This window comes from Corythoichthys intestinalis, chromosome 17 (assembly GCF_030265065.1).
Source record: "Corythoichthys intestinalis isolate RoL2023-P3 chromosome 17, ASM3026506v1, whole genome shotgun sequence".
NCBI classification, from domain to species: Eukaryota; Metazoa; Chordata; class Actinopteri; order Syngnathiformes; family Syngnathidae; genus Corythoichthys; species Corythoichthys intestinalis.
The window spans coordinates 45273288-45286634 of record NC_080411.1 but is presented as its reverse complement, the minus strand read 5'-3'; the positions used below and the strand labels follow the sequence as shown (position 1 = coordinate 45286634).

At 44.0% G+C, this 13347-nt stretch overlaps 1 protein-coding gene across 6 annotated transcripts in view; it reads right to left on the bottom strand.

Moving 5' to 3' along the window:
- The window catches only part of LOC130905765 (gastrula zinc finger protein XlCGF57.1-like), a 41730-nt gene that overhangs the window by 10015 nt on the left and 18368 nt on the right, over positions 1 to 13347 (bottom strand). For 3 of the 6 annotated variants that reach the window (XM_057819421.1, XM_057819423.1, XM_057819424.1), the window contains 2 exons: positions 13009 to 13119; positions 10432 to 10464 (listed from right to left, as the gene is read on the bottom strand). In XM_057819421.1, the coding sequence (XP_057675404.1) occupies positions 10432 to 10464; positions 13009 to 13119 (144 nt within the window). The remainder of the gene's footprint in view (positions 1 to 10431; positions 10465 to 13008; positions 13120 to 13347) is intronic. The other 3 variants (XM_057819422.1, XM_057819425.1, XM_057819426.1) reach the window with 1 other exon arrangement.

Sequence of the window (13347 nt, the reverse complement as noted above, 5' to 3'; positions counted from 1 at the left end):
ATTCGTCGAGGTTCTTTATTCACCATCCACACAATCTTTCCTTGAAATCTTGCATCAATTTTTCTTTTCCGTCCACATCTAGGGAGGTTAGCCACGGTGCCATGGGCTTTACATTTATTGATAAAAATGCACATGGTAGACACAGGAACATTCAAGTCTTTGGAGATGGACTTGTAGCCTTAAGATTGCCCATGCTTCCTCACAATTTTGCTTCTCAAATCCTCAGACAGTTCTTTGGTCTTCTTTCTTTTCTCCATGCTCAATGTGGTACACACAAGGACGGAGGTTGTGTCAACTTTAATTCATTTTAACTGGCTGCACGTGTGATTTAGTTATTGCCACCACCTGTTATGTGCCACAGGTAACAGGTGCTGTTAATTACACAAAATAGAGAAGCATCACATGATTTTTCAAAGGGTGCCAACACTTTTGTCTGGCCCATTTTTGGAGTTTTGTGTAAAATTATCATGATTTAAATTTTTTTGCAAGCAAAATAAATGAAGATATTACTACCAAAACATTTGTAATTGCAATCATTTTCTGGATGAAATTGAGCATTATCTGAGGGAATTGCAGGAGTGTCGATACTTTTTGTCAACAGTGTATGAGCAACATTAACTCAAGAGGACAATATGCCAAACAATTTGACCGGAAAAATTCACAATGCATGATTTTTTTTTTTTTTTACAATTTATTTGTGTGACACAGCTGCAAATAAGTATTTAAACACCTGTCTATCAGCTAGAATTCTGACCCTGAAAGACCTGTTAGTCCATCTATTAAAAGTCCCCCTCCACTCCATGTACGTATTATCCTGAATCAGATGCAATGGTTTGAGGTCCACAGCTGCATAAAGACATCTGCCCACCCCATACAATCAGTAAGACTCAAACTTTTATCATGGCCAAGACCAAGGAGCTGTCCTAAGACACCTGAGACAAAATTGTACACCTCCAAGGCTAGTTGGGGCTACGAAACAATTACCAAGCAGCTTGGTGACAAAAGGTCCACTGTTGGAGCTAGAGGTGGGAGTCTTTGGGCAACTCATGATTCGATTACAATTCAGAGGCTACGATTTGATTATAATGCCTCCCCAGCTATTAGCAGCTTTTAATGTTTCGTACATTAGTTACAAAAATTGTACAATAATACTCTCAGGCTGAAAAAAACTACTATTTCAGGATCAAGTAAACAGTTCAAAACAGTAAATAAAATACTAAAGTCCCCATTCTGTATCAGCAGCTTTAAACTACATTCAATTAATAATATTGTGAATCAACTGTTAAAGTTGTTAAAATTGCTCCTGTTATTCCATAATTTCCCTTCTGTCTACGTTCGACATGTGGAACTTTTGAAACTGTTTAATCATTTAAAGACAGATTCAAGTCAAGATTTTGTAGATTTAGGAGTATTTTAGATAAAAAGTTAATTAGGTTCACTCGGAAGATTCACTACAACAGCCTTCCAGAGAAGTCTACTGCTTTAAGACGGCGGTTGTTTACGAACGCCGGTGAGTCTGTCATTTCGCATCTAGTTTTATATACATGTGATATCAACCAATGATGTGGGCGTAGTTTGTAGCGGCTGTCGGCCGCAGTTAGGTATTCCTGGATTTTTGTCTCGCGACATGAGTTGATCATGATGTTTACTCTCGGTCCGTTCCTCATTGCGTCCCGAAGACTGCCCAGACTGTGTTTTACTTCCGCTGTCCTTGGCATATTTCAATAATCATAATTTGGATGTTTGTGAACCGTTCTCGAATCTTCCATGGCTGAATCGCGAATAATCTAAGAATCGGAAATTTCGCACACCTCTCATTGGTGCATCCATCCATCCACCCATTATCTTCCGCTTGTTCCGGGGTCGGGTCGCGGGGCAGCAGCTTTAACAGGGAAGCCCAGACTTCCCTCTCCCCAGCCACTTCAACCAGCTCCTCCGGCGAGATCCCAAGGCGTTCCCAGGCCAGCCGAGAGACATAGTCTCTCCAGCGTGTCCTGGGTCGTCCCCGGGGCCTGCCGCCGGTGGGACATGCCCGGAACACCTCTCCAGGGAGGCGTCCGGGAGGCATCTGAACCAGATGCCCGAGCCACCTCAGCTGGCTCCTCTCTCCGCGGAGGAGTAGCGGCTCTACGCAGAGTCCCTCCCGGATGACAGAGCTTCTTACCCTATCTCTAAGGGAGAGCCCGGACACCCTGAGGAGGAAACTCATTTCGGCCGCTTGTATCCGGGATCTTGTTCTTTTGGTCACGACCCAAAGCTCGTGACCATAGGTGAGAGTAGGAACGTAGATCGACTGGTAAATCGAGAGCTTTGCCTTTCGGCTCAGCTCCTTCTTCACCACTACGGACCGGTGCAGAATCCGCATTACTGCAGACGCTGCACCGATTCGCCTGTCGATCTCCCGCTCCGTCCTACCGTCACTCGTGAACAAGACTCCAAGATACTTAAACTCCTCCACTTGGGGCAGGAGCTCATCCCCGACCCGGAGAGGGCACTCCACCCTTTTCCGACTGAGGACCATGGTTGCGGATTTGGAGGTGCTGATCTTCATCCCAACCGCTTCACACTCAGCTGCGAACCGCTCCAGTGAGAGTTGGAGGTCACGGCTTGATGAAGCAAACAGCACTACATCATCTGCAAAAAGCAGAGATTCAATGCTGAGGTCACCAAACCGGACCCCCTCAATGCTTCGGCTGCGCCTAGAAATTCTGTCCATAAAAATTATGAACAAAATCGGTGACAAAGGGCAGCCTCGGCAATGCGGACCAAACTCTGATACCGGTCGTAAAGGGACCTAATAGCCCTTACCAAGGGGCTCGGTACCCCGTACTCCCAGAGCACCCCCCACAGGACTCCCCGAGGCACACATGTGGACTGATTGGGCGAACTCCCATGCACCCTCGAGGACCCTGCCGAGGGTGTAGAGCTGGTCCACTGTTCCACGGCCGGGACGAAAACCACACTGCTCCTCCTGAATCCGAGATTCAACTTCTCGGCGGACTCTCCTCTCCAGCACCCGTGTTACGGATGGAGAGTAATTGATCTTTTTGTTCAGGTATGTATGTTTTCCCTTTCACTTTTTACTGGTTTATATTGGTTTTCACCTGTATTTTTCCTTTGCAGTAGTTTCCACCTGTGTGATCTCAGAAGGCCTCCACAGGTGGAACCACTTCCTCATTAGCCAATCACCTATTCGTTCTGCCACTATATAAGTTGAATTGTTTGCTCTGTTCAGGAGAGGCGGTGGCAGCTCTCAATTTGGTTGTCTTGGTTTGTTGAAGCCTGTTATGTTTGACTTTGATTCTGTTTGTGAAGTTTGCTTTCTGCCACTTGTTTATTAATCTCTTTTGTCTTTTTTTTCCTTTAGGCTGGCGCGAGCACAGAGGTAGGGACTTTAGTTAGACACTTGCCGGTATACATCCTTTCTCCCACCTCACGTAGGAACTAACTCTCTGTATTAGTCTATTAGATAGAGCGGCAACACCACCCATGTATTTTGGGGTACACTAGGTGCCTGCCACAGAAGTGATTTAGTTTGGGGGTTGTTTTGGGTTCTAGGTTTAGTTTGGGGTTTTTGGAACTGTTTATTTGGTGTTTGCTGCATAGTGCAGGGGGTTGGGTAAATGTTTGTGTGCTCTGTGTCCATTGCCTTTTTTTTCCTGTTAAATAAACTTTTTATTTGCAATTTTGATTTGTTACTGCCTCCTACTTTCACACCTGCCGTCTTATGTTACGCTCGCGGCCCCTGACCACCAGGGGTACTCGTAACACCCTGAATAGACTTTAGCAGGGAGGCTGAGGAGTGTGATCCTCAATAGTTGGAACACACTCTCCGGTCCCCCTTCTTAAAAAGGGGGACCACCACCCCGGTCTTCCAATCCAGAGGCACTGTCCCCGATGTCCACGCGATGTTTTAGAGACGTGTCAGCCACGACACCCCTACAACATCCAGAGCCTTTAGGAACTCCGGGCGGATCTTATCTACCCCCGGGGTCTTGCCACCGAGGAGCTTTCCAACCACCTCAGTGACTTCAACCCCAGAGATCGAAGAGCCCACCTCGGAGTCCCCAGACTCTGCTTCCTCAAAGGAAGGTGTGTCGGTGGAATTGAGGAGGGCTTCGAAGTATTCTCCCCACTGGCTCACGACGTCCCGAGTCGAGGTCAGCAGTACACCATCTTCGCTATACACAGTGTTAATGGTGCACTGCTGTCCTCTCCTCAGGCGCCGGATGGTGGACCAGAATTTCCTCGAAGCCGTCCGGAAGTCATTTTCCATGGCCTCGCCAAACTCCTCCCATGTCCGAGTTTTTGCCTCGGCGACCGCCGAAGCCGCAGTCCGCTTGGCCAGCCGGAACCTGTCAGCTGCCTCTGGAGTCCCACAGGCCAAAAAAGGCCCGATAGGCCTCCTTCTTCAGCTTGACGGCATCCCTTACCGCTGGTGTTCACCAGCGGGTTCGGGGATTGCCGCCACGACAGGCACCAACCACCTTACGGCCACAGCTCCGATCGGCCGCCTCAACAATGAAGGTGCGGAACATGGCCCACTCGGATTCAATGTCCCCCACCTCCCCCGGGACAAGGGAGAAGTTCTGCCGGAGGTGGGTGTTGAAACTCTTTCTGACAGGGGATTCTGCCAGACGTTCCCAGCAGACCCTCACAATACGTTTGGGCCTGCCAGGTCTGGCCAGCATCTTCCCCCGCCATCGGAGCCAACACACCACCGAGTGGTGATCAGTTGACAGCTCCGCCCCTCTCTTCACCCGAGTGTCCCAAACATGCGGCCGCAAGTCCGATGACACGATTACGAAGTCGATCATCGAACTGTGGCCTAGGGTGTCCTGGTGCCAAGTGCACATATGGACACCCCTATGTTTGAACATGGTGTTCGTTATAGACAAACCGTGACGAGCACAGAAGTCCAATAACAGAACACCACTCGGGTTCTGATCGGGGGGGGGGGGGGGGGGGGGCGTTCCTCCCAATCACGCCCTTCCAGGTCTCAATGTCATTGCCCACGTGAGCGTTGAAGTCCCCTAGGAGAACGAAGGAGTTCCCAGAGGGGGCGCTCTCTAGCACACCCTCCAAGGACTCCAAACAGGCTGGGTATTCTGAGCTGCTGTTCGGTGCATAAGCGCAAACAACTGTTAGAACCCGTCCCCCCACCTGAAGGCGGAGGGAGGCTACCCTCCCGTCTACCGGGGTAAACCCCAACATACAGGCGCCAAGCCGTATGCCCACACCTGCCCGGCGCCTCTCACCATGGGCAACTCCAGAGTGGAAGAGACTCCAACCCCTCTCGAGAGAATTGGTACCAGAACCCAAGCTGTGTGTGGAGGAGAGTCCGACTATATCTAGTCGGAACTTCTCTGCCTCACACACCAGCTCAGGCTCCTTCCCTGCCAGAGAGGTGACATTCCATGTCCCAAGAGTTAGCTTCTGCAGCTGGGGGTCGGACCGCCAAGGCCCCCGCCTTTGGCTGCCGCCCAACTCCCTACGCACCCGACCCCTTTGGCCCCTCCCACAGGTGGTGAGCCCATGGGAAGGGTGCAAACATTAGAAAATAAAAGAAGCTAAACATGACGGTCAATCTCAATCGGAGTGGAGCTCTACGGTGGGGCGGACAAGTATTTGATACACTGCCGATTTTGCTGGTTTTCCCACTTGCAAGCCATGTAGAGGTCTGTAATTTGTATCATAAGTTCTCTTCAACTGTGAGGGACGGAATCTAATACAAAAATCCAGAAAATCACATTGTATAATTTTTAAATAATAAATTTGTATTTAACTGCATGAAATAAGTATTTGATACATTACCAAGTAGTAAATATTTTGGCTCTTAGTTCTTTTTTAAGAACCCCTTCTGTTCTCCACTCATTACCGGAAGTAACTGCACCTGTTTGAACTTGTTACCTGTATGAAAGACACCTGTTCACATGCTCAAACAAACAAACTCCAACCTCTCCACAATGGCCAAGACCAAAGAGCTGTGTAAGGACATCAGGGATAAAATAATAGACCTGCACAAGGCTGGGATGGGCTACAGGAAAATAAGCAAGCAGCTTGGTGAGAAGGTAACAACTGTTGGAACGATTATTAGAAAATGGAAGAAGTTCAAGTTGACAGTCAATCTGCCTCATTCAGGGGCTCCATGCAAGATCTCACCTCGTGGGGCATCACTGATCATGAGGAAGATGAGGGATCAGCCCAGAACTACACGGCAGGACCTGGTCAATGACCTGAAGAGAGCTGGAACCACAGTCTCGAAGAAAACCATCGGAAACACATTACGCCATCATGGATTAAAATCCTACAGCGCACGCAAGGTCCCGCTGCTGAAGCCAGTGCATGTCCAGACACGTCTGAAGTTTGCCACTGACCATCTGGATGATCCAGAGGAGCAATGGGAGGAGGTCATGTGGTCGGATGAGACCAAAATTGAACTTTTTGGTCTAAACTCGGCTCGTCGTGTTTGGAGGAAAAAGAAGGATGAGTACAACCCCAAGAACACCATCCCAAACGTGAAACATGGAGGAGGAAACATCATTTTTTGGGGCTGCTTCTCTGCCAAGGGTACAGGACGACTGCACCGTATTGAGGGGAGGATGGATGGGGCAATGTATCGCCGGATCTTGGCTGACAAACTCCTTCCTTCAGTGAGAGCCCTGAAGATGGGTCGTGGCTGGGTCTTCCAGCATGACAGCTACCCAAAGCACACAGCCAAGGCAACCAAAGAGTGGCTCCGTAAGAAGCATCTTAAGGTCCTGGAGTGGACTAGCCAGTCACCAGATCTGAACCCGATAGAAAATCTATGGAGGGAGCTGAAAGTCCGTGTTGCCCGGCAGCGACCCCGAAACCTGAAGGCTCTGGAGAAGATCTGCATGGAGGAGTGGGCCAAAATCCCTGCTGCAGTGTGTGCAAACCTTGTCAAGGACTACAGGAAATGTTTGGTATCTGTAATAGCAAACAGAGGTTTCTGTACCAAATATTAAGCTCGATTTTTGTGATGTACCAAATACTTATTTCATGCAATTAAATGCAAATTTATTATTTAAAAATCATACAACGTGATTTTCTGTTTTTTTGTATTAGATTCCGTCCCTCACAGTTGAAGAGAACTTATGATACAAATTACAGACCTCTACATGCTTTGCAAGTGGGAAAACCAGCAAAATCGGCAGGGTATCAAATACTTGTTCTCCCCACTGTAAGTAAGATATTACCTCGTGAAGTCTCAATGATCCTAAGAAAGGTGAGGAATCAGGCGGAACGACGGGAGTCGGTCAATGACCTAAAAAGAGCTGGGACCACCGTTTCCAAGGTTACTAATGGTAATACACCAAGACGTCACGGTTTGAAATCATGTATGGCACGGAAGGTTCCCCTGCTTAAACCAGCACATGTCAAGGCCCGTCTTAAATTTGCCGATGACCGTTTGGATGATGCAGAGGAGTCATGGGAGCAAGTCTTGTGGTCAGATTAGAGTAAAATAGAACTTTTTGGGACATAATTCCACTTAACTGTGTTTGGAGGAAGAAGAACGATGAGTACTCTCCCAAGAACACCATCCTCGTGAAGCATGGGGGTGGTGGCATCATGCTTTCGGGGTGTGTTTCTGCACATGGGAAAGGACGGGTGCACTGTATTAAAGAGAGGAAGATTGGGGCCCTGTATTGTATCCCTCAGTCAGAGCATTGAAGATGCGTCGAGTCTTCAAACATGACAATGACCTGAGGTACACAGCCAGGAAAACCAAGGAGTGGCTCCTTAAGAAGCATATCAAGGTTCTGGCATGGCCTAGCCAGTCTCTAGACATAAATCCAATAGAAAACCTTTGTAGAGAGCTCAAACTCTGTGTTTCTTAGCGACAGCCCAGAAACCTGACTTATCTGGAGAAGATCTGTGTGGAGAAGTGGGCCAAGATCTCTCCAGCAGCGTGTGCAAACCTGGTGAAAAACTACAAGGAATTGTTGACCTCTGTAACTGCAAACAAAGGCAACTGTACCAAATATAAACATTCGTTTTCTCAGGTGTTCAAATACTTATTTGCAGCTGTACTACACAAATAAATCGTTTTAAAAAATCATACATTGTGATTTCTGGATTTTTCTTTTTACATTATCTCTATCTATCGAGTGATTTAGTGGACATGCACCTAAGATGAAAATTTCAGACCACTCCATGATTTCTAAGTGGGAGAACTTGCAGAAATTAGCAGGGTGTTCAAATACTGATTTTGTTCACTATGTATGCATGTATATATATATATATATATATACATATATATATATATATATATACATATATATATATACATATATATACATATATATATATACATATATATATACATATATACATATATATACATATATATATATACATATATATATACATATATATATATATATACATATATATATATACATATATATATACATATATATATATATATATATATATATATATATATATATATATATATATATATATATATATATATATACATATATGGCGGAAAACACTCAGGTGACTTGAAGTTCCGCTCTGAGACCCCCAATTTGGCCAACTTTCAAAATTGTCCGATATGCATGTGATACATCATTGGAAAGCTTAAAATCTCAATTTTCTGGGGGAAGAAAAAAAATTTCAAAAAGGGGAAGAAAATTTTTGAACAGGAGGGCATTTTTAAAAACAATAAAAGTTTTTTAAACAGCAAAACCCTGTCTAGAGGTGAGAGCACGTGAGAGCAGAGTACTTACCTTGTTTCGGTCCAAAACTCCATGTAGCATGTATGACTGAGTGTTAAGACATAGCTGTGAATGGCCGCAGCTGGATTTTTGGGGGGATTTTATGGGTGAAACATGGTAATATAACAAGGGTCGCGATGCAGAAATCGCAGACATCAAGGAGTGGTTGAAATTTCTTTTTTTTTTCAATTTTTTTCTATTTCTCCTGTAGAGCAGTGATGTTTTGGGGCTGTTGTTGGGCAACACGGACTTTCAACTCCCTCCGCAGATTTTCTATGGGGCTGAGATCTGGAGACTGGCTAGGCCACTCCAGGACCATGAAATGCTTCTTACGAAGCCACTCCTTTGTTGCCCTGGCTGTGTGTTAGGGATCATTGTCATGCTGAAAGACCCAGCCACGTCTCATTTTCAATGCCCTTGCTGATGGAAGGAGATTTTCACTCAAAATCTCTCGATACATGGCCCCGTTCATTCTTTCCTTTACACAGATCAGTTGTCCTGGTCCCTTTGCAGAAAAACAGCCCCAAAGCATGATGTTTTCACCCCCATGCTTCACAGTGGGTATGGTGTTCTTCGGATGCAATTCAGTATTCTTTCTCCTCCAAGCACGAGAGCCTGTGTTTCTACCAAAAAGTTCTATTTTGGTTTCATCTGACCATAACACATTCTCCCAGTCCTCTTCTGGATCATCCAAATGCTCTCTAGCCAAACGCAGACGGGCCTGGACGTGTACTTTTTTCAGCAGGGGGACACGTCTGGCAGTGCATTGTGTTATGGATAATAGCCTTTGTTACTGTGGTCCCAGCTCTCAGTGGTCATTCACTAGATCCCCCCGTGTGGTTCTGGGATTTTTGCTCACCGTTCTTGTTATCATTTTGACGCAGCGGGGTGAGATTTTGCATGGAGCCCCGGATCGAGGGAGATTATCAGTAGTCCTGTATGTCTTTCATTTTCTAATCATTGCTCCCACAGTTGATTTCTTTACACCAAGCGTTTTACCTATTGCAGATTCAGTCTTCCCAGCCTGGTGCAGGTCTACAATTTTGTCTCTGGTGTCCTTCGACAGCTCTTTGGTCTTGGCCATAGTGGAGTTTGGAGTGTGACTGACTGAGGTTGTGGACAGGTGTCTTTTATAACGATAATAGTTAAAACAGGTGCCGTTAATACAGGTAACGAGTGGAGAGGTAAATAGAAGTTAGACCTCTTTGACAGTCAGAAATCTTGCTTGTTTGCAGGTGACCAAATACTTATTTTCAACTCTAGTTTGGAAATAAATTCTTTAAAAATCAAACAATGTGATTTTCTGGGTTTTTCCCCCCACATTATGTCTGTCATGGTTGAGGTTTACCCATGTTGACAATTACAGGCCTCTCTAATCTTCTAAAGTAGGTGGTTGACTAAATACTTATTTGCCACACTCCATAAAAATTTTAAAACACAGTGATTATGACGGGAACTAGGGGTGTAACGGTACACAAAAATCTTGGTTCGGTACGTACCTCGGTTTTGAGGTCACAGTTCGGTTCATTTTCGGTACAGTAAGAAAACAAAATGCAAAATATAAATGTGCTCGTTGTTTGTTACACACTTTTGTGCTTTCAACAATAGGAACATTAGCCTATACAAAGCTAGAATTCTGCTCAAAAAGTAGTGGGTATTTAAAGATAATCCAGCAACAACTTGCCTTTCAGACCCCGCATATTGGTCAGCATTGTTTCTGAAAGAAAAGAAAAAAGAAGTACTGTGCTAAAGAGAAAAGCAATCCCAATGACAGAGATTTTAACATGTATTTTACAAATGAAATGCCTCAATGAAACATTTTTTTTCTTATGAACGGTTTTCAAAAGCTTTATTGGTGGATTTTCTCAAATTAAAGCGCCACACAGAAATTAATAAATTTAATTGTGTAAGCAGGATGTGTGTAATATTCTTATTATTTAATTACAGCTGTTTTACAGCTGTTTCTATAATTCTAGCTTTGTATAGACTACAGTTCCTATTGTTGAAAGCACAAAAGTGTGTAATAAACAACTAGCACATTTATATTTTGCATTTTGTTTTCTTACTGTACCGAAAATGAACCGAACCGTGACCTCAAAACCGAGGTACGTACCGAACCAAGATTTTTGTGTACCGTTACACCCCTAATATATATATATATATATATTAGGGCTAATTATCGCGTTAACGGGCGGTAATTAATTTTTTAAATTAATCACGTTAAAATATATGACGCATTTAACGCACATGCCCCGCTCAAATAGATTAAAATGACAGCACAGTGTCATTTCCACTTGTTACATGTGTTTTATGGTGTTTTGTCGCCCTCTGCTGGCACTTGGGTGCGACTGATTTTATGGGTTTCAGCACCATGAGCATTGTGTAATTATTGACATCAACAATGGCAAGCTACTAGTTTATTTTTTGATTGAAAATTTTACAAACTTTATAAAAGGAAAATATTAATAGGGGTTTTAATATAAAATTTCTATAACTTGTACTAACATTTATCTTTTAAGAACTACGAGTCTTTCTATTCATGGATCGCTTTAACAGAATGTTAATAATGTTAATCTTGTTGATTTATTGTTATAATAAACAAATAAAGTACTTATGTACAGTATGTTGAATGTATATATCCGTCTTGTGTCTTATCTTTCCATTCCAACAATAATTTAGAGAAAAATATGGCATATTTTAGAGATGGTTTGAATTGCGATTAATTACGATTAAATAATTTTCATGCTGTGATTAACCCGATTAAAAATTTTAATCGTTTGACAGCCCTAATATATATACATACATTATATATATATATATATATACATATATATATATATATATATATATATTATATATATATATATATATACACTCACAGGCCACTTTATTAGGTACACCTTTCCAACTGCTTCTTAACACTTAATTTCTAATCAGCCAATCACATGGCGGCAACTCAGTTCATTTAGGCATGTAGCCATGGTTTAAGACAATCTCCTACAGTTCAAACCGAGCATCAGTATGGGGAAGAAAGGTGATTTGAGTGACTTCGAACGTGGCATGGTTGTTGGTGCCAGAAAGGCTGGTCTGAGTATTTCAGAAACTGCTGATCTACTAGGATTTTCACGCACAACCATCTCTAGGGTTTACAGAGAACAGTCCGAAAAAGAAAAAATATCCAGTGAGCAGCAGTTCTGTGGGCGGAAATGCACTGTTGATGCCAGAGGTCAAAGGAGAATGGCCAGACTGGTTTGAGCTGATAGAAAGGCAACAGTGACTCAAATAACCACCCGTTACAACCAAGGTAGGCAGAAGAGCATCTCTGAATGCACAGTACGTCGAACTTTGAGGCAGATGGGCTACAGCAGCAGAAGACCAAGCCGGGTGCCACTCCTTTCAGCTAAGAAAAGGAAACTGAAGCTACAATTTGCACAAGCTCATCGAAATTGGACAATAGAAGATTGGAAAAACGTTGCCTGGTCTGATGAGTCTCGATTTCTGCTGCGACATTCGGATGGTAGGGTCAGAATTTGGCGTCAACAACATGAAACCATGGATCCATCCTGCCTTGTATCAACGGTTCAGGCTGGTGGTGTAATGGTCTGGGGAATATTTTCTTGGCACTCTTTGGGCCCCTTGGTACCAATTGAGCATCGTTGGAGCGCCACAGCCTACCTGAGTATTGTTGCTGACCATGTCCATCCCTTTATGACCACAATGTACCCAACTTCTGATGGCTACTTTCAGCAGGATAATGCGCCATGTCATAAAGCTGGAATCATCTCAGACTGGTTTCGTGAACATGACAATGAGTTCACTGTACTCAAATGGCCTCCACAGTCACCAGTTCTCAATCCAATGTAGCATCTTTGGGATGTGGTGGAACGGGAGATTCGCATCATGGATGTGCAGCCGACAAATCTGCACCAACTGTGTGATGCCATCATGTTAATATGGACCAAACTCTCTGAGGAATGCTTCCAGCCCCTTGTTGAATCTAGGCCACGAAGAATTGAGGCAAAAGGGGGTCCAACCCGTTACTAGCATGGTGTACCTAATAAAGTGGCCGGTGAGTGTATATACATATATACAGTGTATATATATATATATTCAATTTGCAAACAATAGTGAAGTTGATGCATTGGTGCAACGGCAACTAAGTAAGCAACACCACGATAAAAAATGAAAAACACTATATTGGGCTAAAACACATTTCTGTATTTATGAGGAAAAAACAACAATGCTTAGAATTAAGGATAACCTTTAACGTGCACGAACTCTTCCTCCTCCTTGATGTATGGTGACTCATCTTCCTCCTCCTCCTTCATGCATGCAGACTCCTGATCCTCAGGATGATGAGTGTGACTGACATCTGCAAGACCAAGACCACAAACACAACTTAATCAGCTGTTGTGTCAAAGCAAATTGATTTAGTGTGAAAATATTTTATCACACATGTTGATGAACTTACAACATATAAAATCATGTGATTAGGGATGTGTCAATATATCGAAATGGTGATATATCGTGATACTTTGCATCCTAAAAGGTTATCGATACACTCATGCCAAGAATCGAGATACTGTCTCAAATGTTTCAG